The sequence below is a fragment of the Tamandua tetradactyla genome, chromosome 4 (assembly GCF_023851605.1).
Source record: "Tamandua tetradactyla isolate mTamTet1 chromosome 4, mTamTet1.pri, whole genome shotgun sequence".
Lineage (NCBI taxonomy): Eukaryota > Metazoa > Chordata > Mammalia > Pilosa > Myrmecophagidae > Tamandua > Tamandua tetradactyla.
In genome coordinates, this window is record NC_135330.1 from 3678892 (window position 1) to 3702061 (window position 23170).

At 41.0% G+C, this 23170-nt stretch overlaps 1 protein-coding gene across 1 annotated transcript in view; it reads right to left on the minus strand.

Moving 5' to 3' along the window:
• The window catches only part of TUFT1 (tuftelin 1), a 76783-nt gene that overhangs the window by 22910 nt on the left and 30703 nt on the right, over nt 1-23170 (minus strand). The window contains exons 2-5 of the mRNA XM_077156004.1: nt 13111-13212; nt 11579-11677; nt 10474-10563; nt 8993-9058 (exon numbers count right to left, since the gene is read on the minus strand). Of these exons, the coding sequence (XP_077012119.1) occupies nt 8993-9058; nt 10474-10563; nt 11579-11677; nt 13111-13212 (357 nt within the window). The remainder of the gene's footprint in view (nt 1-8992; nt 9059-10473; nt 10564-11578; nt 11678-13110; nt 13213-23170) is intronic.

Here is a 23170-nt window from a genome sequence, read left to right on the forward strand (position 1 = left end):
TGCATCGATTTAGAAAAAGAAATAAAAAGACAACAGAATAAGAATTAAAACAATAATAGAAAGAAAAAAAACAAAAAAAACAAAAACAAAAAACCTATACCTCACATGCAGCTTCATTCAGTGTTTTAACATAATTGCATTACAATTGGGTAGTATTGTGCTGTCCATTTCTGAGTTTTTATATCCAGTCCCGTTGTACAGTCTGTATCCCTTCATCTCCAATTATCCCTTCTCTTTTTTTTTTTTTTTAATTAACGGAAAAAAAGAAATTAACCCAACATTTAGAGATCATACCATTCTACACATGCAATCATTAATTCTTAACATCATCACATAGATGCATGATCATCATTTCTTAGTACATTTGCATTGGTTTAGAAGAACTAGCAACATAACCGAAAAAGATATAGAATGTTAATATAGAGAAAAAAATAAAAGTAATAGTAAAATCAAAACAAAACAACACAAAACAAAACAAAAACCTATAGCTCAGATGCAGCTTCATTCAGTGTTTTAACATGATTACTTTACAATTAGGTATTATTGTGTTGTCCATTTTTGAGTTTTTGTATCTAGTCCTGTTGCACAGTCTGTATCCCTTCAGCTTCAATTACCCATTGTCTTACCCTGTTTCTAACTCCTGCTGAACTCTGTTACCAATGACATATTTCAAGTTTATTCTCGAATGTCCGTTCACATCAGTGGGACCATAGAGTATTTGTCCTTTAGTTTTTGGCTGGATTCACTCAGCATAATATTCTCTAGGTCCATCCATGTTATTACATGGTTCATAAGTTTATCTTGTCTTAAAGCTGCATAATATTCCATCGTATGTATATACCACAGTTTGTTTAGCCACTCTTCTGTTGATGGAGATTTTAGCTGTTTCCATCTCTTTGCAATTGTAAATAATGCTGCTATAAACATTGGTGTGCAAATGTCCGTTTGTGTCTTTGCCCTTAAGTCCTTTGAGTAGATACCTAGCAATGGTATTGCTGGGTGGTATGGCAGTTCTATATTCAGCTTTTTGAGGAACCGCCAAACTGCCTTCCACAGTGGTTGCACCCTTTGACATTCCCACCAACAGTGGATAAGTGTGCCTCTTTCTCCGCATCCTCTCCAGCACTTGTCATTTTCTGTTTTGTTGATAATGGCCAATCTGGTGGGTGTGAGATGATACCTCATTGTGGTTTTGATTTGCATTTCTCTAATGGCCAGGGACATTGAGCATCTCTTCATGTGCCTCTTAGCCATCCGTATTTCCTCTTCTGAGAGGTGTCTGTTCAAGTCTTTTTCCCATTTTGTAATTGGGTTGGCTGTCTTTTTGTTGTTGAGATGAACAATCTCTTTATAAATTCTGGATACTAGACCTTTATCTGATATATCATTTCCAAATATTGTCTCCCATTGTGAAGGCTGTCTTTCTACTTTCTTGATGAAGTTCTTTGATGCACAAAAGTGTTCAATTTTGAGGAGTTCCCATTTATTTATTTCCTTCTTCAGTGCTCTTGCTTTAGGTTTAAGGTCCATAAAACCGCCTCCAGTTGTAAGATCCATAAGATATCTCCCAACATTTTCCTCTAACTGTTTTATGGTCTTAGACCTAATGTTTAGATCTTTGATCCATTTTGAGTTAACTTTTGTATAGGGTGTGAGAGATGGGTCTTCTTTCATTCTTTTGCATATGGATATCCAGTTCTCTAGGCACCATTTATTGAAGAGACTGCTCTGTCCCAGGTGAGTTGGCTTGACTGCCTTATCAAAGATCAAATGTCCATAGATGAGAGGGTCTATATCTGAGCACTCTATTCGATTCCATTGGTCGATATATCTATCTTTATGCCAATACCATGCTGTTTTGACCACTGTGGCTTCATAATATGCCTTAAAGTCAGGCAGCGCGAGAACTCCAGCTTCGTTTTTTTTCCTCAAGATGTTTTTAGCAATTCGGGGCACCCTGCCCTTCCAGATAAATTTGCTTATTGGTTTTTCTATTTCTGAAAAATAAGTTGTTGGGATTTTGATTGGTATTGCATTGAATCTGTAAATCAATTTAGGTAGGATTGACATCTTAACTATATTTAGTCTTCCAATCCATGAACACGGTATGCCCTTCCATCTATTTAGGTCTTCTGTGATTTCTTTTAGCAGTTTTTTGTAGTTTTCTTTATATAGGTTTTTTGTCTCTTTAGTTAAATTTATTCCTAGGTATTTTATTCTTTTAGTTGCAATTGTAAATGGGATTCGTTTCTTGATTTCCCCCTCAGCTTGTTCATTACTAGTGTATAGAAATGCTACAGATTTTTGAATGTTGATCTTGTAACCTGCTACTTTGCTGTACTCATTTATTAGCTCTAGTAGTTTTGTTGTGGATTTTTCCGGGTTTTCGACGTATAGTATCATATCGTCTGCAAACAGTGATAGTTTTACTTCTTCCTTTCCAATTTTGATGCCTTGTATTTCTTTTTCTTGTCTAATTGCTCTGGCTAGAACCTCCAACACAATGTTGAATAATAGTGGTGATAGTGGACATCCTTGTCTTGTTCCTGATCTTAGGGGGAAAGTTTTCAATTTTTCCCCATTGAGGATGATATTAGCTGTGGGTTTTTCATATATTCCTTCTATCATTTTAAGGAAGTTCCCTTGAATTCCTATCTTTTGAAGTGTTTTCAACAGGAAAGGATGTTGAATCTTGTCGAATGCCTTCTCTGCATCAATTGAGATGATCATGTGATTTTTCTGCTTTGATTTGTTGATATGGTGTATTACATTAATTGATTTTCTTATGTTGAACCATCCTTGCATACCTGGGATGAATCCTACTTGGTCATGATGTATAATTCTTTTAATGTGCTGTTGGATACGATTTGCTAGAATTTTATTGAGGATTTTTGCATCTGTATTCATTAGAGAGATTGGTCTGTAGTTTTCTTTTTTTGTAATATCTTTGCCTGGTTTTGGTATGAGGGTGATGTTGGCTTCATAGAATGAATTAGGTAGCTTTCCCTCCACTTCGATTTTTTTGAAGAGTTTGAAGAGAATTGGTACTAATTCTTTCTGGAACGTTTGGTAGAATTCACATGTGAAGCCATCTGGTCCTGGACTTTTCTTTTTAGGAAGCTTTTGAATGACTAATTCAATTTCTTTACTTGTGATTGGTTTGTTGAGGTCATCTATGTCTTCTTGAGTCAAAGTTGGTTGTTCATGTCTTTCCAGGAACCCGTCCATTTCCTCTAAATTGTTGTATTTATTAGCGTAAAGTTGTTCATAGTATCCTGTTATTACCTCCTTTATTTCTGTGAGGTCAGTAGTTATGTCTCCTCTTCCATTTCTGATCTTATTTATTTGCATCCTCTCTCTTCTTCTTTTTGTCAATCTTGCTAAGGGCCCATCAATCTTATTGATTTTCTCATAGAACCAACTTCTGGCCTTATTGATTTTCTCTATTGTTTTCATGTTTTCAATTTCATTTATTTGTGCTCTAATCTTTGTTATTTCTTTCCTTTTGCTTGCTTTGGGGTTAGCTTGCTGTTCTTTCTCCAGTTCTTCCAAATGGATAGTTAATTCCTGAATTTTTGCCTTTTCTTCTTTTCTGATATAGGCATTTAGAGCAATAAATTTCCCTCTTAGCACTGCCTTTGCTGCGTCCCATAAGTTTTGATATGTTGTGTTTTCATTTTCATTCGCCTCGAGGTATTTGCTAATTTCTCTTGCAATTTCTTCTTTGACCCAGTCGTTGTTTAGGAGTGTGTTGTTGAGCCTCCACGTATTTGTGAATTTTCTGGCACTCTGCCTATTATTGATTTCCAACATCATTCCTTTATGGTCCGAGAAAGTGTTGTGTAAGATTTCAATCTTTTTAAATTTGTTGAGACTTGCTTTGTGACCCAGCATATGGTCTATCTTTGAGAATGATCCATGAGCACTTGAGAAAAAGGTGTATCCTGCTGTTGTGGGATGTAATGTCCTATAAATGTCTATTAAGTCTAGTTCATTTATAGTAATATTCAGATTCTCTATTTCTTTGTTGATCCTCTGTCTAGATGTTCTGTCCCTTGATGAGAGTGGTGAGTTGAAGTCTCCAACTATTATGGTATATGAGTCTATTTCCCTTTTCAGTGTTTGCAGTATATTCCTCACGTATTTTGGGGCATTCTGATTCGGTGCGTAAATATTTATGATTGTTATGTCTTCTTGTTTAATTGTTCCTTTTATTAGTATATAGTGTCCTTCTTTGTCTCTTTTAACTGTTTTACATTTGAAGTCTAATTTGTTGGATATTAGTATAGCCACTCCTGCTCTTTTCTGGTTGTTATTTGCATGAAATATCTTTTCCCAACCTTTCACTTTCAACCTATGTTTATCTTTGGGTCTAAGATGTGTTTCCTGTAGACAGCATATAGAAGGATCCTGTTTTTTAATCCATTCTGCCAATCTATGTCTTTTGATTGGGGAATTCAGTCCATTGACATTTAGTGTTATTACTGTTTGGATAATATTTTCCTCTAACATTTTGCCTTTTGTATTATATATATCATATCTGATTTTCCTTCTTTCTACACTCTTTTCCATATCTCTCTCTTCTGTCTTTTTGTATCTGACTCTAGTGCTCCCTTTAGTATTTCTTGCAGAGCTGGTCTCTTGGTCACAAATTCTTTCAGTGACTTTTTGTCTGAGAATGTTTTAATTTCTCCCTCATTTTTGAAGGATAATTTTGCTGGATATAGGAGTCTTGGTTGGCAGTTCTTCTCTTTTAGTATTTTAAATATATCATCCCACTGTCTTCTAGCTTCCATGGTTTCTGCTGAGAAATCTACACAAAGTCTTATTGGGTTTCCCTTGTATGTAATGGATTGTTTTTCTCTTGCTGCTTTCAAGATCTTCTCTTTCTCTTTGACCTCTGACATTCTAACTAGTAAGTGTCTTGGAGAACGTCTATTTGGGTCTAATCTCTTTGGGGTGCGCTGCACTTCTTGGATCTGTAATTTTAGGTCTTTCATAAGAGTTGGGAAATTTTCAGTGATAATTTCTTCCATTAGTTTTTCTCCTCCTTTTCCCTTCTCTTCTCCTTCTGGGACACCCACAACACGTATATTTGTGCGGTTCATATTGTCCTTGAGTTCCCTGATACCCTGTTCAAATATTTCCATTCTTTTCCCTATAGTTTCTGTTTCTTTTTGGAATTCAGATGTTCCATCCTCCAAATCACTAATTCTATCTTCTGTCTCTTTAAATCTATCATTGTAGCTATCCATTATTTTTTCTATGTTTGCTACTTTATCCTTCACTTCCATAAGTTCTGCGATTTGTTTTTTCAGTTTTTCTATTTCTTCTTTATGTTCAGCCCATGTCCTCTTCATGTCCTCCCTCAATTTATCGATTTCATTTTTGAAGAGGTTTTCCATTTCTGTTCGTATATTCAGCATTAGTTGTCTCAGCTCTTGTGTCTCATTTGAGCTATTGGTTTGTTCCTTTGACTGAGCCATATTCTCAATCTTTTGAGCGTGGACAGTTATCTTCTGCTGCTGGCGTCTGGGCATTTATTCAGATTTCTCTTGGTGTTGGACCCAGCAAGGTTGTAATATTTTTCTGTGAAATCTCTGGGTTCTGTTTTTCTTATCCTGCCCAGTAGGTGGCGCTCGTGGCACACGTTTGTCTGCGGGTCCCACCAGTAAAAGGTGCTGTGGGACCTTAAACTTTGGAAAACTCTCACCGTCCTGGGGGTTCGCTAGCCGAAACGGCTTGAGCCGGCCCGGGGTCCGAACGCAGGGAGGGTTGCTGGTCGCCGCAGCCAGGGAAAGAGCCCGTCCGAATTTCCTAGTCGGCCCTGGGCAACAAGCGTGGCGGGAGGGCGCCAGCGGCAGCGGCCCACCCAAGAGAGTGCACGTTCCCCGGGAGTCACGGGTTTGGAAGGGGCCTCCCCCACCCGTCACCGTTCTCCGCGGCCTGGGGGTTTCCGATCCAATTCTCTCAGTTGGTCCGGGGGCTGCGCGTGGTGTGGGCGCCAGCCGTCTTTGTTTCAGGGGACCGCCTCTCCAATTCTCCCAGCCGGCCCGGGAAGGGGGAAGGGAGTAACTCCGGCCGCTTGCCACCCCGCCCGGTAAGGCCCGCGCGCCTCGGCGATCTCACCCGAGCTGCTTCTCTCAGCCAGCCAGCCGTTCCAGGATGGGGTACGCTGTCTTTTTTATCTCTGTTGTGGCTTTGGGTGCTTTCTGTATCGTTTCTACTCCCCTAGTAGGTGTCCTGGAGAAGAAACTAAGATCCGCGCGTCTTACTAAGCCGCCATCTTCCAGGAAGTCTCAGTGGCTTTTTATACATGTATCAGCTGATTGACTTCTTAGTAGACACGTTTGCACCATCTTCAGCATACGTCCTGCTTCCCTCTATGAGAACAGTGCTGAGAGCAGGGATCATGCTTGTCTTCAGACTAGAGTCCCCGGGACAAGGACTGTACCACACCCATCATAAGGTGAGTGTCCCAAAGGCACATCTTTCATTATTCTCTGCATCTAGCACAGCAATCAGCATATAAAGGGTTACTGACAGAAGGGCAGGTGAGGGCACCCACGGGTCCAGAAATCCGACTTGACATGGGAAAGGGTGCCTCATCAAGGTGCTCAGCCTCTCTCCCAGACACACCCAGTCGTGGGAGGGTGGTTAGGGCTGCGCTGGCATGTAAATCTCATCCCTCTCTCTGCTGCAATGGCACCAGACACTTCAGTTATGAACTCCCTGCAAGTCTGACAAAAAGTTTCTCTCTGACTGGCAGAGTGGGAAGCAGCAGCACCTTCCAAACAGAGCACAGAGTACTCAGCTGCAGTAAGAGAGACGGGACTGCAGCTGCTGTGTTATTGCTGGGTCCTGGCAGCAGTGGGGAGACTCCTCACCACACCCTGCCTTACAGGCATCCTCAAAAATAAGTAGGATGATATCCAGTAGAACTCTGAGTCTGTGAGAAGAAAAGAGACTGAACAGATAATGCAGGAATTATAATTTGTTGTCAGCAGTGTACTTGTCAAATATGGTGATCCAGGTGAAGGGAAGAATGCAAACTGGACATCTCACACCAGTAGCTAGAATCACATTCTAAATCTAGCTGGCGATAAGCTATCTGGTCAATTCTTCCATATCTACACCTAAGCTGCTAGGCAGGCAAGAATGCTTTAAAAGACTCTGTTTATTATGCATTTATTTCAAATACTTTCTCAAAGACTATTTAATGGCATGGAAATTTTTCATGATATAGTATGAAACAAACAAAAAAAGCTTTGTGTGCAAGCTTCAGTTAGATACTGCTATTTATCACGGTTTGCCAAACCTATTCCTGTAAACCCTAAAGAACACCTAGGGCTCTATCTGAGATTCTTCAAAGGTTCCATGCACTGTGATTACTTCTGAGAAACCTACAACCTCCAGACCGGCTCCTAGGCCAGGTAAGTCCTGAAACCCAGAGGCCAGCCTCTCCAGAACATCAACTAGTTCCATCTCCCTACCCCATATTATTGAGAGCCTTTTCCAACATGAAAAAGTTAGACTAGGAATAGGCCAAATATCCCTAAAGATATGGAGAAAGATCAAAGAAGAAGGATGAGTTATAATAGAGAAGACAGGATTTAACAAATGAATATGACTGCTGAATCATATTTTAGTCTTTAGTGTCTTAGAGCAGCTAGAAGGAAAAACCTAAAATTTCAGAACTATAAAACCCATACCAAACTCTGAAATCTGTTCTCTAATTCTTGCAGTATGCTTTAAAATTTATTGCTTTTGAATATATGTCATTTTTCACAATTAAAAAAAAGTTATAAAACTTTACATGCAGCAATTAAGTGTTGGGTTAAAAATGAAAATGCTATAGCACAAGTCCATTATGTAAAGTGAAACACATTATATAGGCTTATTATATAAAGCCATATTTTTAAAATGTCAGAGTGAGTCCCTTTGGGGTAGGGGGGAGAAAATAGTGAAATGGGGACAAAGGGGCAAAAAACCGCTGCGGGGCCTTGATGAATGCCATGACTATGACTGTGCCATGGACTGATTCAACTCCGGACTGGAGGGCCAAAACACTGAAACCCAATCCAACCAAACAAAAAACCCACACACACACACACACACAAAAACAGTATATACAGCATAATCTCAATATTGAATACATATATATATTTACATTGAAAGACAAAGGAAATTTCACTCAACTGCGGTTTTCTCTGGGTAGATTACAAATGATATTTTTTCTTCTTTGCCTTTTGTGTATTCCTGAATTTCCTGAATTTTCTACAATAAGGCCTGTCTTGTATTATTTTTATAACCACAGAAAGTATAATATAACAAATGCTATTTTTATTTATTTTTAAAGAAGTACAGCCATGGAAGGAAATATGCAATTATTCAAAAGAATGAGATAGGTCAATATGCACTAAAATTGAAATAGGACTATAATATAAACTCTTTAGTTTAAAAAAATAAAAAAGCAAACTAATTTACCATGACCAAGTATTTGCAGAAAGTACGTAGATATTTATATATATATTTACACATGCAGACGTGTGTATATATATTAATAAATATACACACACGGTCCTTCAGAACGGTTGTCTGTATGTTAAAGAACACTCTGGAATACTGGGACCCCATTCTGACTACACCTTATAGTCACCTGAGGAGCTCTGCCAAGTCCTGCTGCCCAGACCACTTCTCAGACCCACCTCTGAGGCCTGGGCCCAGGCGTCCCGTCCTCCTCCCCCAGCCACAGCCACTCCCTAGGCGGTCAAGGTGGAGGCAGGGCTCTAGAAGGAGCCACAGGCTGCCAACTGTTAGGAGTAGATACTTCCAAGGAGTGGGGTTGGGGAAATTTCACCTTCTACATTTCTCTACTGCTGTAATTTTGACAGCTGGCAAGCCGTGCTCTTAGACTTAGTGAGAGAGAGTAGGCAGCAGGGCGCCTGGCCCTGGCCCAGCAGCAGGTCGGGTGGTCGGCCCTGTGACCTACCTCAGGTGGGCCTCTGTACACAGCTGTAGCACCTGGACTGCAGCCATTTGGCTTTTCTAGCACCACCTGTTCAGAGAAAAGTAAACTTGGTAGTTAACACAGCCCTACTAAGCAACCCGCTTCAAAACCTTATTCTCTTAAGATCTGAAATCTTTAAATAAAGGAGGTGAAGGAGGAGAGAGGAGAGGGGAGGAAAAAGGAAAAAAAAATGGGGAAATGGAGAGGAAGGTAAGAAATGTGTGAGGCCTTGAGAGGGAACAGCCTAGCATTATAGGGAGGGTCAAGGCAACTTCATGCTGAAACCTCTCAGCAGCCTGGAAAACATGCAGGGGCCCCACTCCTTGCAGCCCAGGAAACACAAGCAGCTACCTGCCACAAACAAAAAGTTTCCCTTGCTGCAGGGGATCCTAATAAGGTTTGACAAAGCATAAATCAAAAGGGGAAGCAGCATCTGATAAAAATTATTTCCAGTCCAAAGCCTGATTATTAATCATATGACTGCTGGCTTGTGCAAACAAGGAGTGTGGACTTTGAGGCCTGTCTCTGAGCACATTAGCATATTTGTGTCATCTGACAAAGCACCTCCCACCACCTCGAGGTAAACCCTAGCAGTGAAAGTCCTACCTTCCTTCAGTCAAAGCAAAATGCAGCTGCCACAAAGCCTGGTCCATACCCAAGGAACTTTCCCAGAACCAGCTGTTTGCTGGGCCATGGTCCCCTCAGGAAAAGAGGGGCAGGGGCTACTAGAGAAAGATTCCTTCACCCAAACCAAAACACAAATGAAAAAGATACTGAGAACCCAAAGGAGAATGTGGTGGGGTCATAGAGGAGACAACTCTGCTTTTCTGAAAACATTTCTCAAATTTTGTAAAAGTTGAATCCCAGGATCACATGTTCCAGTTCAATCTAACAAGCATTTACTGATGATTTACCGCATCCCAGACCCTGTGGTGAGGTGGGGTGGGGTGGGATACAGAGACAGCAGCATGAAACCCTGCCTTGAAGGAGCTCCCATTCCAGGGTAGAAACAGCTGTACAGACAGGGAACTAACATGCCCAGGCCGAGACCTCCAATCTGCACTACAGGTGTCACCCAGATGAAGTGAGGTCAACATATGGGAGTTTGGATCTATAGGTGATTATTAACAGACTTTGTATTACAAAAGGATTGACCATAGAATTCTTCAAGACCAAAACCTTTACCAATGAACTTACAACAATCCGGTTTATATAAATTCAATATTTGCACAGTGTTTCAGGAACAGGTGCCCTTGTACGTAGGCTAAGTGCGAATGCATGTGCCCACTGCTGGGGAGCCTTACCAGTTGTGGCGCTCAGAGAAAAGCCAGCACCTCCTACATTCTCCCTCCTGGCAGTGGTACTAGAGTCGTTACCAACTGGGTGACTGGAAAATGTGACTGATCACCTGGCACAACCCTGCTCCTCAGTGCAAATGCAACCAAGGGCGCGCTTCCTATTACCTGTATCTCCTGTTGCTGGAAAGACTCTCCTGGATGTCTGTCAAGCTTGCTACTTATATCCTCCCGGAGCTTCTGCAGGCAGTTCCTGGCCTGGAAGGGGAGGGCGAGCAACTTTAGCTTTGCAGTAGAGAAAGAGGGCCCACCTTTGCGCACCACGCCCACCCAGTACCGCCGTGAGCCAGGCGCTGGGGCAGACACTGACTGTAAGGAGGAAGGGTCTCGGTCAAGCGGGCCTACGGTGCAGACCCTCCCACACAAGCAGCAAAGCAAACAGAAGCCCTGCCCCTGTGGAGCTGACATGGTGGCTGGGGAAACACACAGCAGAAAGGACAATTAAGGAAAACGCGTATTGTGTTAGGTGATGTGGCAGATTAGATTATGTATTCAAAGATCTGTTCTTAATCTGCATTCCTGGGAGTGTGAAACCACTTGTAAACAGGAACCTTTAAAGAAGTATCATTAGTTAAGGTGTGGACAAATTTGTGAGCAGGATTTTTCTAAGATCCCACTTTAGTATGGCCCAACTGAATCAGGGTGGGCCTTAATTCATATTACAGGAGGTCTTTATAAGCAGAAGAAATTTCAGACACAGACTTCAGAGAAAGCCACAGGAGGAGATCAAGGGCATCACTGTGTGTAAGGCAGAGATGCAAGCCAAGCAACCCCAAGGACTGCTGCAAACCAGCACCAGCGCTACACACTTCGGAGAGAAAGCTTGGCCTTGCTGATACTTTGCCCTCCATGCCACAACCAATAAATTCCTGCTAAGCCAACACATTGTGTTTGTTTTTTTTTTCACAGCAGTCTAGCAAACTAAGTAAGATAGCGAAAAGTGCCAAGGAGAAATGAGAACTAGGTAGGAGTAGGGTTAGGAAATGCTGGGGAAGAGTGGCTGGCAATTTTAGGTAGAAGGCTGGGGGATAGTACTAGGCACATGGTATTTAATAGCTATTTGCTGATTAATGGATTAGGTCCAAAGGATTGGAAATGATAGCTGACACATGGGAGCAGAGGTGGTAGCACTTTGGAGAGACATGGAGGGAGCAGAAGGGAGAAAACCAACATCCACCAAAGAAGGGGCCTGCACCGAGCGGCAGGGGCCCACCTCCTGGATGTACTGAACCTCGCTCTTCAGCTGGCTGATGCTCTTCTCGTGGGTCTTCTCACGGGCCAGTGTGTCTCCAGACCTCCCCCTCAAGTACACCTGAAAGAGGGGCGACAACACAATTTACTCATGAAACAACAAGTTAAATCAAATCCACACAGACAGGCAGCTTCAGACACCATTGGTGGGAAAGCACAGTGTTGCTGCCTTTCTAGACAGCAGTTCGAGGATTTCAATCAGAAGATCTAAAAATGTGTTCGTTCTTTGAGCTAACAAATTTACTTCTGGAAAATTTTCCTAATGAAATAAATTTAGCTGAACAATATATTGCTATAGAAGCATAAACATTCAACATATATATGTAAATTCACAAACAGGGGAATGGAAGAGTCACTGTGGTTTCTTCTGCGGAAGAATGTTGTAGAAGGGCGAGGTTTTCACATTTGCTCCGCCTGAATCTTTTACGATTGACAAAACATTTGTGTGTTACTTGGCTATAAAACACAGACAGACAATTCAATAACGTATTTGTTCAAACTGTGGAATTGTAGCCCATACCAAACTCTGAAATCTGTTCTATAACTAATTTTTGTGCTGTGCTTTGAAATTCATTACTTTTTTGTATATATGTTATTTTTCACAAAAAAAGAAAAAACAGTCAATTGTGATGATAAAAAATTATTTATTCCTTCTAGCCTCCAATGTTCTGTGGCAGATGGAAGGAAAAATCTGACATAAGGCATAATAGCACACGACAAACTGTTACCTGTCCTATAACTACTTTTTGAAGAGTGCTTTGAAAATTATTGCTTTTTTATTTCTTTGCTTTTCTTATATGTTGTATCATACAATAAAATATAAAAAAAAGACATCTGTTCAGAAAAATATTATTTATTTATAGTCACAAAGAACTAAATGTTCAACAAAGGGGGATTACTTAAATTATGGTATCTATACAATAAAATTCTATGTAGTCATTAAGAATTTCATTTTTTTACATTTATTGACACAGAAGATGTTATTTCACTAAAGTGTAGGAAAGCAAATTACAGTACAGAGTACAAACTATGATTTCATTTTTAGAAAAAAACATGTACGGAAAACACCTGGGAGGACCTACAATAAGGAATTAATAACAGCTACATCTTAATTATGAAATTATGGGTGATAATTGTACAGTATGTGAATTATAGCTCAAAACAGTTTCTTAAAAGGTATAATAAAAACGGTTTTACCTGTTAAGGGTGAGTTCCACAAGCACGCCTCCCAGCTGTCCCCACACCCCACGAGGTGGGCAGGGCAGTGAGCAGGGGCCGGGAGAGGTGGCCACAGGCTTCCCCACACCCATGCTGCGCGGGGTCAGCTTCTGCCGACAAGCTTTGGTCTTCCGGGTTAAGATCTCTCAGGAGTTGGCCAGAAACTATCATCTCAGATCTGGCACTTCCCACAGTCAAACCACAAGCTGCCTTTGGCTGAGTCAGCCATTCCCTCCGTCTTGCTGGCCAGAGAACCGGAGCACAAGCTGAGCTTACCTTAAGGATCTCTTCATGTCCATCGCTGGACTCCACCAGCTCCGAGGCCAGGGACTGGCTGGGTGCCTGGCCAGACGCCATGGCGCAGGTCTTCCTGCCCACCTGCGGGGAGAGAGAACCCGCTCAGCAGCCACCCTGCAAGCCCAAGACTCCTGCCCCCTGCCGAGGCGAAGGCCTGCTCCTCAAATTCGGGGACTAGCCTGATATTCCCCTCCAAAAATTCATCTCAGAACCTCTACCAGGAACCATACAGCAAAAAAAAAAAAAGGAAAAGAAAAAGAACCATACAGCAGCAAGAACACCAAATGGGGAAAAACAATGGAAATCAAGGTTAGTTTTCATGCTAGTAGGGTTTTCCTACCCACAAAGCATCAGGCTGAGATCAGCCCGGCATCTGCAAGGAGATGCTCCCAGCAGCAGAGGCACCTCCAGGCAGCCCTGGGGTGTGGGGTCAGCAGTAAGGGAGGAAAATAGGCTGCGGGAAGGAGGCCTTGCCCACCAGAGATTGTGACAGCTGTTGGGCTAAATGCTCAAGTTCGTCCCCTGTCAGTTCACTCTGGAGAGTCAGCCTGAGAACGTCCAAGCGGCCCTAACAGGGACAACGGCAACCCCTTACCTTCAGTCTACAGGAGCAGCCAACCATAGCTACTACAATCCTGTGGGTTAGGCCTTACATTGCCATCTCGCAGACAAGGAAAAATGAGGCCCAAAGAGGGGACATGTCACTCCTGCGTGGTGGGCTATCTCTGGGCCATCTGAGAGCTGCTCCATACAGCGACAATGGGTCACCCCGGTCCTCAGATCACCGGAAGCACACTGCATGGACCCCCCCTTACCCCAGCTCTAGACACGGCATCCCTTGGTTGCCCAATCCAGAAATCACACTCCTGACAGCCAACCAGGAAGTTATCAATGCATGTCATAAAACCAGGGTACTCTTCTTGAACCGAACTTCAAGAAGTACCTAAATTCAAAACTATTTCTACGAGGATCATAGAAATTATTCAAATGAAAGCAGGCAAGGTAATTTATTTAGAGAACAGCCTATTTTCTTTTGTAACTCAAACACACACACACATTTTAGGTGAAGGTGTTTCCACCAGAGTGGAAACCATGAAAGGGAAAAGTGGGAGAGTGGCGATGTGGGAAGAGTAGTCATAGGACAGATACGAGAGTTTAGAACTACAAGAGAGAGAGAGCTAGCAGGGCAGAGTGCAGCAAGCCCTGCTCTAACTGTGTTAAGTGTGGAGGCAGGTGAGGGGCTCAGCTGCTCTGGGCCGCTGCTCCCACTGAAGAGTGAGGGGTCAGAGTGAGTCTCTAAGGGCTTCTTCCAGCTCCAAGACAGGGTAGAAGTGGAGTGCATTACCTCTCTCAGGCAATGAAAAGAAGACGGGCCTTGAGCTACCCAAGGATGAAGGTGACCTGTAAGACATCTGTCCCCTCCTTGCCTTGAGTCTCACCAGCATGAATGCCACCTTATCCCTTAACAGCTTTTAAGGGACCCTCCTGACTTTCCCAATATCTACTGGAAGAAAAGAAGAAAGGGAGGACTCTGCTGGAGGAGGTAAGGAAAAGTGTTCTAGTTTGCTAGCTGCTGGAATGTGATATACCAGAAACAGAATGGCTTTTAAAAAGGGGAATTTAATAAGTTGCTAGTTTACAGTTCTAAGGCCAAGAAAAGTCCCTATTACAACAAGTCTATAGAAATGTCCAATCACAGGTATCCAGGGAAAGATACCTTGGTTCAAGAAGGCCGATGAAGTTCAAGGTTTCTCTCTAGTGAGAAGGCACACGGCGAACACAGTCACAGTTTCTCTCTCATCTGGAAAGGCACATGGTGAACCCGGTCAGGGTTCCTCTCTCATCTGGAGGGGCACCTGGCAAACACGGCGTCATCTGCTAGCTTCTTCTCCTGGCTTCCGGTTTCATGAAGCATCTTGGGAGACATTTTCCTTCTTCATCTCCAAAGGTCACTGGCTCGTGGACTCTGCTTTGTGGTGCTGCAGCATTCTCTGCTCTCTCCAAATCTCCCATTCTCCAAAATGTTTCCTCTTTTATAGGACTCCAGTAAACCCACCCAAATGGGCAGAGCCATGTCGTCACCTAAACCAGTTTAACAACCACTCTTGATTAAATCACATCTCCGGGGAGATGATCTAATTACAGATTCAAACATACAGTATTGAATAGGGATTATTCTGCCATTTTAAGAAATGGGATTTTGATTAAAACATGGCTTTTCTAAGGGACATACATCCTTTCAAATCGGCACAAAAAGCTTCTCAGGGAAGGCAGCAGCCCTTCTTATGCAAGAAGAGCAACTTCCTGGTCAAATATTTAACTCTCAAATTAATGCTTTAGCCTCACTTTTCTTTCACCTGTAAAGAGGGAATATTTCCACCCAGCTGAAGGGTTTTGTGCTGATGATTAATAAAGCATGGAGGTTTGCTCTTTGCCACATAGGAAAGAGGCACTCAAATATTAGCCTCGTCCCATTTTTTGTAATGAACCTAAATTCAACAAAGAGAGAAGACATTCCTAAAATGTCCCATAAACCCTCCCAATCCTACAAGTGTTGATAATGTATAGTGGTGATGGTAACACAATATTGTCAATGTAATAACACCACTGAATTATAAATCTGAATGTCATTAAAAGGGAAATTTTGGGTAGAATTTATGTTGCTAGAACAAAAATTTAAAAAAAAAAGAAAAAAGGATGTACTATGCAATGAAGCCTTAGATAACCTGTGGACCACAGTTAACAGTGCAGTTATACCAACACTCTCTCGTCAACTGCAACAAATGCTATTGTTACACTAACACAAAATGTTAACAATGAAATCGGGGAGGGCATATGGGAACTCCATTTTCTGCATGATTTTTCTGTAAATCTGTGTGCTGGTTTGAAAGTGTTGTATACCCCAGAAAAGCCATGCCCTTTAATCTCATTCAATATTGCAGGGTGGAACCCTCTGGTTAGATTGCTTCCATGGGGAATGACCCAGTCAATTATGGGAGTGGTCTTGAGATCAGATGGAGACGTGACTCCACCCATTCAAGGTGGGTCTCGATTAGTCTACTGGAGCTCTTTAAAAGGGGAAACATTTTGGGGAAAACACTTGCTTTAGAGCTGACATAGACACAGACATTTGGAAATGCTCGGAGTGCCGACAGAGTTTAGACACCAGGACACAGGCACTTGGAAATGCAGAAGCTCCAGGGGACGATAGGATGATAGACAGAACCAAAACCCAAGAGACGCCACCATGTGCCTTTCCACGAGATGCTAAGCAAGTCCGAACCAGGAGAAGCAAAGAGAAGATAAGAGATGAAATACAGAGTTCGCCTTGGGGCAGCTAAGTCAGGACCTACAGATGCTTGGAGGAAGCCGCTGGCATCAGAAGCTGGAAGCAATGGAGCCAGGAACAAGGACAAGCAGATCCCAGGCACCTGCCTCTCCACGAGACAGACAGCAGCCTTTCTTGAGTCAAGGTATCTTTCTTCGGATGCCCTCCTTAGTTGGACATTTTTATGGCCTTAGAACTGTAAACTCTGTTTTTAAAAACTGTTCCATTTCTGGCATATTACATCCTGGCAGCTTTAGTAAACCAAGACAATCTACAACTTCTCTTAAAAAAAAGAAAGCTTTCCTAAACCTGACAAATGTCTTTGTACTTAATAAATTATCATGGTTTTACAAAAACACTTAATTCCTACCAAAAACAAATAAAACCCACATCCACAGTGTGATGTTCAAGTCCGCGTCTGCCCCCCTCCCCTGCTGCCTCTCACTGCCTACCTGATGCACACAGTGCTCTCCTACCTCAGGGTCTGCTCTTTTACCTTATACACTCTTTCTCCCCATTTTCCTGGGGCATCTGCAAGTCCCTTAAGAATCCATTTCAGTCCCACCTCTTCTGTGACTGCTTCCCTGCACCGTGTGGGAAGTGGGGCTTCCTCTCCCTACGTTCCTTCGGCATCACAAGGCTTCCTCGGGCACATGCACCTCAGTCCTCGGCACGCCATGAGCAGCAGTCCTCCCACAGCCCTCAACAGGGGCAAGAACTTTCTGAATTCATACTGAATGCTCAGTGACATTTAGGTTGAGATAACAATACAAAAGAAATCACAGAAAATGATTTCTAAATAACCAGAACGGTTGCCAAAACTATTGCCCAAGGACATGCTCCTTTACTTTGAATAAAATATCAATCCCCCATGAATAGGTAAACAAAATGTGGGATATACATCCAGTGGAATATTATTTGGCCATAAAAGGGAATGAGGTCCTCAGTGGCTGCGAGAGTTCAAACAAAGTCGAGAAGCTACTCTGGTGGTTACTCTTAAGCTAGCTTCAGTTAGACATTGCTACCTATCATAACCTGCCAAACCTCATCCAAAACCATTCCAGCCAATCCTAAAGAACCTGGGGCAATATATAAGATTCTACAAAGGTTCCCTGGACTAGCATAACTTTCCAGAAATCTGCAACCTCCAGATGGATCCCTGAAACCTAGAGGGGCCAACTTCTCCAGAATATCAGATAGTTCCATCCCCCTATCCCATATTACAGACAACTCCTTCCAACATGAAAAAGTTAGAATGGCCACAGCCCAAATACCCATAAAGAGTGAGAGAAAGATCAAAGATGATGGTGGAGTTACACAGAGCAGGTAGGGTTTAACAAATGAGTATGAGTGCTAAATTAGAATACTGATATTTCTTTTAGTCTGCAGTACCTTAGAGTAGCTAGAAATAAAAACCTAAACTTATAGAATTGTAACACATATAAAACTCTGAAATCCGTTCTACAATTAATCGTTTCTATGTACTTTAAAATTTATTGCTTTTATGTACATGTTATTTAAAGGAAGTACGAGTATAATAGAGAAGATAGGATTTAACAAATGAGTATGAATGCTGAATCATTATATTGATATTTCTGTTGGTCTCCAGTGTCTTGGAGCAGCTAGGAGAAAAAACTAAAAACTCGTGGAACTGTAACCCATGCCAAACTTTAAAATCTGTTCTCTAACTACTTTGAAATATATTGCTTTTCTATATATATTTCACAATAAAAAAAAGTTTAAAAAAATTTAGCATGTGCCATACCTGATATCTACATATTGAAATAAATTGTAATAAATCAAAATGATCTTTAAAAAAATTCTTTTCTCCCCATATCTGAAGGTAGTTGGGGAAAAGCCAAGTAACCCCCAATTGGGACAAAAAATTTATTAGCCAACGAAGATCAGCAAGTCTGGTTTATTTCATGAACCCAAGCAGCTCTAACTGCGAGAGCACAGACAACTAATTGGGTTGGAGACTCTAGAGGTCATATCATGCCTCTCCCTACCACTGAATAAGGTGCATATCTATCTAACGTCTATTCCCTTTCCTTATAAACACAGATTTCTCTTAAGGTATTCGTTCTCCTGTCAGGGAAAGTGATCCTCCCTCTCGCCTCAGGGGAAAGTCCTGCTTGGTCTCGGAAAATCAGCAATCCCATTACTTCTGCCAGTGACAGGCTGAGACAGACATGCGTGACTCGGTTTCGGCCAGTGGGTTATAAACCTGAGTCTGCTGGTCAGCAGGGACTGCCTGCTGCTGGGCCCCATACTGGGAACCATGGCAGCTTTCCTGTCACCCAAAGTGCACCTAGCTTGAGAAAAACTGACACACTGATGACAGCAGAACAGACAGACGGGCGGCTCAGGGTCTTTACTGACGGCTGAGTGCTGAGTCAACCAGCCATGTAGCTACCCTATATCTGGGCTTCTTGTCAGGTAAGACGAAAAAAGCATTTATGGCTTAAGCTGAAAATCTTGAAGTTAAAATCATCTTATTGTTTTACACAAGGCAAAACACATCTAAGCCATTTGTCAAGGATAAGAATCTGCCATGTCTGAAAACAATCCCCTTAGTTTCCATTTTCAGTTATTCTGATTAATATAAATGTATACTACTATAATACCTGCATCACCTAATTCCTTTTAAATATTTATAATATTAAATAATTATTAAACTTAAATATTTGAATATATGAAAGTAATTAACTCAGTGGACAAACGTCTCAAGACAGAAGAAAGAATCAGTGAACTAGAAGATAGAACAATAACAAAATTACCCATTCTAAACAAAAGAGAGAAAATAGACTGAGGGAAGAAAGGAACAGTCCCAAGGACCTATGGAACTGTAACAAGAGATCTAACACTTATGTCACTGGAGTCCCAAAAAGAGAGGAGGAAGACAGGACTGAAAAGTATTAAAAAAATAATAATGGCAGTAAACTTTCCAAATTTGGCAAAAGACACAAGTCTGTCAAGTCAAAAAGCTGAGGAAACCACAAGCAGGATAATTCAAAATCTATGCCAAAACATATCACAATTAAACTTCTGAAAACTAAAGAGAAAGAAAAAATCTTTACAGCAGCCAGTGAAAAATGACACCTAATCTAAAGCAGAAAAACAATTCAGGTGACAGCAGATTTCTCATGAGAAAGCATGGAAAGCAGAAGGAAGTGGCACAGTATTTTTCAGTTGCTAAAAGAACTGCCAACCCAGAGCACCACACCCAGAGAAAATATCCTTCAGAAATCAAGGTAAATCAGGATATTCTCAGATGAAGGAAACTAAGAGAATCTGTTACTAGCAGAATGTGCTGGTTTGAATCTGTGATTTACCCCAGAAAAGACAATATTCTCTAATCCATTCTGGTGGGTGCAGACCCACTGCAGGTGGGACCTTCTGATCTATGGCTGTTTCCATAGTTATGTGGCCCTGCCCATCAAGGGGGGGCTTGATTCCCTTGCTGGAGTCCTTTATAAGGGAATAAAAGACAGATGAAACTCAGAGAGCTCAGAGAAGCTGAGAGAAAAGCCTGCAGAGGAGGGAGAGAAAACACCTCAGGAGAAGGTACATGAGGAGCGGACAGAGCAATTCTAACCAGAACCAGCAGAGAAGGGCCAGGAGACGTCGCCATGCGCCTCCCATGGGACAGAGGAACCCGATGCCAGCAGCTGTCCTCAGAGAAGGTGTCTCCCTCTTGATGCCTTAATTTACACATTTTCATGGCCTTACAACTGTAAATTTGTAATCTAATAAATCACCAGTGAAAAAGTGTGTCCAACACACAATTTCTGTTGTGTTGCATTCCAGCAGCTTTAGCAAACTGAAACACAGACCATCCTAAAAGGATGGCTAAAAAAAAGTTATCTAGCAGAAAGAAAATGATTTTTTTTTAAAGTTTTGTTGGAATATCAGAAAGGAAGAAAAAATACAGCAAAAATATGGGTAAATACAATAGGCTTTTCTTCTATTCTTGAGTTTTCTAAATTATGTTTGATGATTAAAACAAAAAATACACTCTGTCTAATGTGGTTATAAATGTATGTACAGGAAATATTTTAAAATTATAATATAAGAGGGGGAAGTAAAGGGATGTAAAAGAAGGTTTCTAAGCTTCACTCAAAACGATTAAAATAATGACACCAGTACATTGCGGTAAGTTATGTATATATAATGTAATACTGAGAGACATTACACATATATATAATCTAATATCTGGAGCAACAGCTAAAAAGGTTATACAAAAGATACTTAAAACATTTAAAAACATTATAAAAAGAAAAAAACACATTATAAATGAATCGAAACGGAGTCCTAAAAATTGTGCAAGTTACCCATGTAATCCATAGGAAAACAAATATAAAAAACAGAAACAAAAAAAAGAAAAAACAACATAAAATGGCAGATTAAGCCCTAACATAGCAATAATTACAGTGAATGTAAATAATCTAAATACACCAATTAAAAACTGGATTAAAAACATGACCAAATTATACGCTGTCACAAGAAATTCACTTCAAATGATATAGGTAGGTTGAAAGTAAAACGCTGGAAAAAATATATCATGTAACACAAATCAAAGTGGTTATATTACAATGAGATGAAGAAAACTTCAGAGCAAAGAAAACTAGTAAAGAAAGGGAGATTACAAACCACTCAGCCCACCAAAAAAGACATAGTAATCCTAAAGGCGTATGCACCAAACAAGAGATGTAAAATATGTGAAGCAAAAAATGATATAACTGCCAAAATTTATATTTTGACTAGTACACTTCCTAATATAACTTATATGGACAGTTTAATTGAATACCGTAAGTACATGGAACCTTGAATACTCCATGAGATTCTGTTGGTTTTTCCAGAGTGATTCCCTGATAAATCTCAGAGTGATTTGAACAGGTTGACACCTTCTCTGAGGACAGCTGCTGGCATCGGGTTCCTCTGTCCCATGGGAGGCGCAGGGCGACGTCTCCTGGCCCTTCCCTGCTGGTTCTGGTTAGAATCGCTCTGTCCGCTCCTCATGTACCTTCTCCTGAGGTGTTTTCTCTCCCTCCTCTGCAGGCTTTTCTCTCAGCTTCTCTGAACTCCCTGAGTTTTATCTGTCTTTTTTTTTTTTTTATTCTTTTTTAATTTTTTAATTTTTTTTTATTAATTAAAGAAAAAAAGAAATTAACACAACATTTAGAAATCATTCCATTCTACATATGCAATCAGTAATTCTTAACATCACATAGATGCATGATCATCATTTCTTAGTACATTTGCATCGATTTAGGAAAAGAACTAGCAAAACAACAGAAAAAGATATAGAATGTTAATACAGAGAAAAAAATAAAAGTAATAATAGTAAGAACAAAACAAAACAAAACAAAACAAAAACCTATAGCTCGGATGCAGCTTCATTCAGTGTTTTAACATGATTACTTTACAATTAGGTATTATTGTGCTGTCCATTTTTGAGTTATTGTATCTAGTCCTGTTGCACAGTCTGTATCATTTCAGCTCCAATTACCCATTATCTTACCCTGTTTCTAACTCCTGCTGGTCTCTGTTACCAATGACATATTCCAAGTTTATTCTCGAATGTCTGTTCACATCAGTGGGACCATACAGTATTTGTCCTTTAGTTTTTGGCTAGACTCACTCAGCATAATGTTCTCTAAGTCCATCCATGTTATTACATGCTTCATAAGTTTATTCTGTCTTAAAGCAGCATAATATTCCATCGTATGTACATACCACACCATGTTTAGCCACTCGTCTGTTGATGGACATTTTGGCTGTTTCCATCTCTTTGCAATTGTAAATAATGCTGCTATAAACATTGGTGTGCAAATGTTCGTTTGTGTCTTTGCCCTTAAGTTCTCTGAATAGATACCTAGCAATGGTATTGCTGGGTCGTATGGCAATTCTATATTCAGCTTTTTGAGGAACTGCCAAACTGCCTTCCACAGTGGTTGCACCATTTGACATTCCCACCAACAGTGGATAAGTGTGCCTCTTTCTCCGCATCCTCTCCAGCACTTGTCATTTCTGTTTTGTTGATAATGGCCATTCTGGTGGGTGTGAGATGATATCTCATTGTGGTTTTGATTTGCATTTCTCTAATGGCCAGGGACATTGAGCATCTCTTCATGTGCCTTTTGGCCATCCGTACTTCCTCTTCTGGTAGGTGTCTGTTCAAGTCTTTTTCCCATTTTGTAATTGGGTTGGCTGTCTTTTTGTTGTTGAGTTGATCAATCTCTTTATAAATTCTGGATACTAGACCTTTATCTGATATATCATTTCCAAATATTGTCTCCTGTTGTGTAGGCTGTCTTTCTACTTTCTTGATGAAGTTCTTTGATGCACAGAAGTGTTTAATTTTGAGGAGCTCCCATTTATTTATTTCCTTCTTCAGTGCTCTTGCTCTAGGTGTAAGGTCCATAAAACCGCCTCCAATTGTAAGTTTCATAAGATATCTCCCTACATTTTCCTCTAACTGTTTTATGGTCTTAGACCTAATGTTTAGATCTTTGATCCATTTTGAGTTAACTTTTGTATAGGGTGTGAGATATGGGTCCTCTTTCATTCTTTTGCGTATGGATATCCAGTTCTCTAGGCACCATTTACTGAAGAGACTGTTCTGTCCCAGGTGAGTTGGCTTGACTGCCTTATCAAAGATCAAATGTCCATAGATGAGAGGGTCTATATCTGAGCACTCTATTCGAT